At 38.1% G+C, this 5,876-nt stretch overlaps 1 protein-coding gene across 1 annotated transcript in view; it reads left to right on the top strand.

Annotated features, from left to right (window-relative positions):
* The window catches only part of adgrv1 (adhesion G protein-coupled receptor V1), a 101,610-nt gene extending 97,682 nt beyond the window's left edge, over positions 1-3,928 (top strand). Inside the window, exon 94 of the mRNA XM_035659206.1 lies at positions 3,523-3,928. Coding sequence (XP_035515099.1) covers positions 3,523-3,641 — 119 coding nt within the window. The 3' untranslated portion in view covers positions 3,642-3,928. The remainder of the gene's footprint in view (positions 1-3,522) is intronic.
* The last annotated feature ends 1,948 nt before the right edge of the window (positions 3,929-5,876 follow it).

Genomic DNA, 5,876 nt, shown 5'->3' with positions numbered 1-5,876 from the left:
CTGAATAAGAATCAGGCCCAGCTGGACAATAGCCAACAGGAGCGTCACAACAGCGGGGCACTACTCTGCTGTTAATGTGAGATATTGCCAGAAAGTGAAGAAATTGTTTTCTGTTCTCATCCCTGGATTTGATTGTTATTGTTTGGTTATTTATTGCTTTACAGATCATTGTCAGTCCCTGCTACTCTCCAACAATAATGAGTCCTCCTGATGCCATTCAACTCGGCTTTAAGTACTGTATATCCCAGTCAGCTTTAGTCTCACATCATGGAAAGAACTGCTTCTCCATATGGTGGTTGCTCTGGCAGAGATAAGAGATATGTAGTGAAGACAGACAGACAGACCTGATAAGACACTAAAGTTATGGGGCTGAGTCAGGTCACATTGAATTTCTTGGTTAAGATTATCGAGAAGAGAAATAACTTTCAAGGAAAATGAATTAATCATTAACAATTACTGAGCGATGCCAGGCTCCTGATAGTTTTGAGCTGATTAAAGTTTCAGTCGTTAGGTTCCATTTGACTTTGCAGCGAAGGTTGTCCTGTTGCAGGCATAGAGGGTTTTAATTCTTGAAACTAACATCAAGCTTTACTTTGTTGAAGCCTTACAGAGTTTGCTCAGGTATCTCAGTGCAAGAAAAAGGCGATGACTGTACAATCCTTTAATTGTAGTGGCAAAATCATTAAAAAAATATGTCTAAACCTTTGTCAGGGCTTTAAACAAATGAAAAACTACAGGCTGAACATGTTTGGCTTTTTATATGATTTAGCTACTACAATAAATAAAGGCCTTTTAATATTCAATTTCCTACAACTTTTGGAGGATTGCCTGACTGGATTGCCTGCCTGATTATCCTATATGCAGCAGCACTTGAGATCTGCTAGCGTGCATCTCAGAAAAACAAAACCTGCAGCCATGGAGATAGCCAAATTAAAAGTCCTTCCAAGCAGGTGTGAGTTTGAGAGACTTACGGGTGTTAATAAACGTGGATTAGACTGAGAGGCTAGTGTTACACTTAGTAAAAAACTTGGAATGAGATAACCTTGTATCCTCTCATTGATCATGTGATGACAGCGTAAATCAGACCCAGAGGTGTATGTGTGTCCATACGTGTGTCCCTCTCCATCTCAAGTAAACAAGTAGACAGTTGCAGCATTTGTCTCTGGCCTGCTATTCTTTTGACCTCTCCCCCTGCTGTCCTGAGCCGGTGTGGTGTTCAACCTTAAATAGCCTTGGGGCTGCAGCAAACAAGTCAGGGAATTTATTGGTCCCCTTATCTGCAAACTCAGCAGTATGAAGTAATATTATTCAGTGTAGCAAAGAGGCAAGTTTGCAAAATTGAATTAAGTCAAATCAGTTGGCTCCTTGCAGATCTCTGGTGTGGCCTCAAGAAAATATAACTGTCAGGCAGACACTTGATCTTTGCTGTGTGGAAAATAGAATGCAAACTTGAAAATTAGATTTTTGTAAAAGCAATCTTCTGTTAAATTTATAATTCTTAAAACTTAATTTTTCAACTTGTTGCTCTAACAGTCATAAGGTTATTCTTCCATTTCACACTTTCACTGCTGACCTCTGAACTTCTCTTTCTCCATACGAGTCACACTGAATTTATAACCTGGTTTAATCTCGACCAGTCAGTCAGCACTAAAGATAATTCACTAATCAGAATTACATAATAGGGCACCGCCTGACAGGGGTCAGTAAGTAGTGCCGTAATGAGGGTCTTCACACTTCATTTGCTAGTGAACTATTAAAAAAAACACAGAAGCACACACGTACTTACAGCACATGTAGTCTGCGTAGTACGACTGAGAGTTGATCATTAACGTGTTGGTTTTACTGTTAAGGGGAAGCTTTTTCTTATCACTCAGCATTAGAAGGAGCCTTGACATACCTGAATGCATGAAGCATCATAGGTCTGGACGCTCCTCTGGTTATGTCATAGGAGTCATACATCACCTTATTCTGTAGGTTACAGTTTAATGCATAATGCAACCAAGGAAAATGGAAGCTGAGAGCCCCTACCTTTGGTTTATTGACAATATTTTAATGTATTTATAAATAAATACAATCACTTACTAAAACATTAAAGTCCTGGACTTATTGTTCCCAGTGTCTACACAACAACCTCAATCAAAACAGAAACCAACATTCAGTGTCTGACATTGAGAAATATGGTAAAATAGAAACACTAGAAAAGTGAATAATATGATAAATATCAGTACAGTTTTTGTATAAAGCAGACAAGATGAAAAGTATGGAAGTCGAGAATGGCTATGTATTTTCCTTTTTTTATTATCTCGTGATAACGACTTATTATCTCATTATCTCGATATAACAAAGATTGTTTTCTCGAACACATTATTAATGAATTCGTTATCACGAGAAAACGATCTTTGTTATATCGAGATAACGAAATAAATTAATTCGTTATCACGAGAAAAACAATCTTTGTTATATCGAGATAACGAGATAATAAGTCGTTATCAAAAGATAATAAAAAAAGGAAAATACATAGCCATTCTCAGCTTTCGTAGAAAAGTACCTTAGATACTCAAGAAAGTAAACACGTCAATGCTGCAAATTCTTAAAGTTTGTTATCCTAATAATAGTGAAATGGTCAAAGTGAAAATGTGAAAGTACATCTACTGATATATATTCAAGTAAGTGCAGTAGCTCGGGTAAGAATAGTGAAAATGTTTTTACAATTTGGAGAAATTCTTTCCACAGTTGCTGAATCCACACAAAGAGTTATCTCTTGTTTCTTGACCTGATCTCTACACATTGAACTCTGGAAGCTCTCAATATATTCTCCAAACAAATAGACAGAGAAACAAACAGCACTGAAAACAAATAGTAACCCTCTTGATAGAGTAACTATAGTTCTTGTTGAACATTAATGGTACACATGGCTTGGTTACTGTTGTATAGAATCCACAGTAAAGAGCCCAAATTATTTTTACATATGGAAATATGATTTTGAGTGCTTACTATATAGCATTACTGAGCATGTGTTTACTACTCGTTACATGCAGTTTGTTTTACCAACAGGCCTTCCTGCGACTCATAATGATTTACTTTGTTTCACTGCCTACTTCCACTCTTTCATCAGTCTGTCAGTCTGCTCCCTTTATTACCATGACTGATCAGATACAGTACAGCATGCTGTCTGATAACACAGAGATTATGACATGTAGTATCGGTTACATAATACGATATTAGCAATAATAGACAAATGTCAATGTGAATTCTGTTCCACCGAATTGATGAAACTGTGCATATTAGGTGGTACACTACTGTTGAGTATTAAGGTATATGTAATATATGAAGAACTGAAGAAGAGCTGGCGCCCCATGTAACAAGGCTAAGTCCTTGCTGCAGTGGCCATGGGTTTGAGTCTGACATGTAGCCCTTTGCTATGTGTCATCCCCTCTTTCTCTCAACTTTCCTGTCAAGCTGTCCTATCTAATAAAGGATCAAGTTTTTGAAGTGTAATGTAACTTCTTCTGTCTGTTTTAGGGACTGGCCTTAATGTCAGCGATAACGAGTCCATCCCTGGGAGCCACGACGGAGGGAGCGTAGCCAACTCGCAAATAGTTGAGCTGAGACGAATCCCAATTGCAGACACACACCTTTAACCTCTTCACCTCACACAGATCCCATGTCCTATATTCCTTATATCAGAAAAAATTACAACACAGTATTTTTATATTATAAAATGCTTTTGCACTAAAACACAGTTTTTTGAATAGAACATTTTCATATAGATGTTTGATACTGTATGTGATTTTTACTGTACATCTGTTTTTATATATATATGAACCTATACATAAATGTTTTACTAAATTAATTTTTTAAGTCCTTGATGGAGTTGTTTCTGAATGTATATTTGGATTTTTTTTTTTTTTTCTGTAGACATATAGCAAATGAGATGTGCCCTCAGCAGAACTACTGCTGCTGCTGAGGATGGAAATTGTGTAACATTGTTAATAAATGATTTACCATATATTTTACATTTAGCTGTGCTGATTCAATTTTTCTTCCTCATACCCTGTCAAACAAGCAGTTTACTAGTGGGTGCCTCTCACGGTTATGTAAGTGAGTCACTGTGGGGTCAGTGGTCACACCCTCACAGAGGAAGGTTTGTGTGAATGATCACGGCCTCACAGGATTTTCACAGACTGGTTCTAAACCAGGAAGAGGTCTGACTGAAATGAATGAGAGTCTGAAAATAAGAAAAGTGTAAGATGTGGAGAGCAGAGGAGTGTAGAGAATATTTTAAATACTGTAAAAGAATTATATACGCAATTCAGTCATGTTTGAACCTATTTCACTTAACACCATACCAACGCTCGTCTTTGATCTGCTCTGTGAAGAATCCCCCTTTTAACTTTGACAGCAGCTTTGAACCTTGGAATCCAATGTCTACTTGACCCGTGCACCGACCTTTAACCTCTGTCTTACATCAACTCGGCTTCTGAACTTAACTGGTTGCCCGAGAGGCTGTTACTTTTACTGCTACTATTCTCGCATAAACAAAAGAAAGAAGAGACACTGAAGAGAAGCAGAATTCATCCATCAATCCATTTGTTGCCCTTGACAGCATTGCTTGGTCGTTACAACTACCCTCCCAGGTTCATTGTAGGTGGTTGAGGTCACAATCCCAACATATAATGAGAGTGCAGCAGTAGAAGGATATGAGTGCGCTGCTTGAAGATAATTCGACAGGTGCAGGCTATAAAATGTTTCTTTATATACCTCCCTCCCACTGGCTAATGACTTTCTTTCATTCTCCTTCCTGTAGACTAGCTAGATTATAGAGGGAAGAAAGTTTTCTTCTTTAACCCAAAGTAGTTTATTTTTATTTAGGAGGTGAATCAGAGCCCGTATTTCCTAGCTCTAAAATCTATAAAACGTATTGATCCTACTCTCCCCACTCATTGTAGTGGGAGAGATAGCGTGGCTGGAGGTGCAGAACTCTTATTTTTCCCTATTTTTGTTTTTCTGTGCACCTCTGTTGCAATTTTTTGCTCCCGAGGCAAGGCAGCAAGCAAACTGTGGGTGTTTCTGAAACACCTCTATCCTTAAACAAATCATATCAGATCCCCAACCACAACAATGTCTAGTGTCTCTTTCACTTTTGAGACACATCCTCTGACCATCAGCAAGGGTCTTTCCTCTGGGATTTGAAGGAAAACATTAAGCAAAGGAAAACAAAGAAGTCATTACTTCATTTAACAAGACACTAGCATTTCTAATAGGCCAGTCCCATTGTTTACCTCCTTCTAAGAAGAGCAGCTAAGATACAAGCAATTAATTTCGATGCATTATTGCAGCCTGTCATCATGGCGACATTACAGCTCCGACATATTTCCATTATGTATCCATTAGAGAGAACTGCATTGCCTGTAGACTGTGTTATGACATCACTGTTAATGAGACACTCAAGGAACACTCAACATAATACATTTCTGAAGAGTACAAGGGAAATGGATCTGCTGCTAAATAAACACAAAGGCTTCCAGACCCTTTAGTCAGGCCTGCTGATAGACATCTAAATTAACTGCTGTATTAAAAACTGCTGACTACTAGGAAACCTAGGGCACATGGCATATTTGTGTTATGTAATTAACCACAGTGTTCAGTATAGTTACAATCTGATGCTGGAGGTCAAGTGTTTGACTAGGTATCATGCTTAGATTAGTTTATCCTAAGAATCCTAAGAAATGTCAAGTCTTGAAAAGCCCATCAGCTGCTAATAAGGAGCAGTAATTGTTTAACATAATATAATTATATAATAAGTATATACTCCATAACCAGGCTCCTTCCTACCTCACTGACCTGCTCCATCGCCACAATCCATCCCGCAGCCT

This window comes from Morone saxatilis, unplaced genomic scaffold (assembly GCF_004916995.1).
Source record: "Morone saxatilis isolate NCDOM2014 unplaced genomic scaffold, NCSU_SB_2.0 Contig16, whole genome shotgun sequence".
Lineage (NCBI taxonomy): Eukaryota > Metazoa > Chordata > Actinopteri > Moronidae > Morone > Morone saxatilis.
The sequence above is the reverse complement of the archived record's forward strand: the minus strand, read 5'-3'. Positions and strand labels throughout refer to the sequence as shown.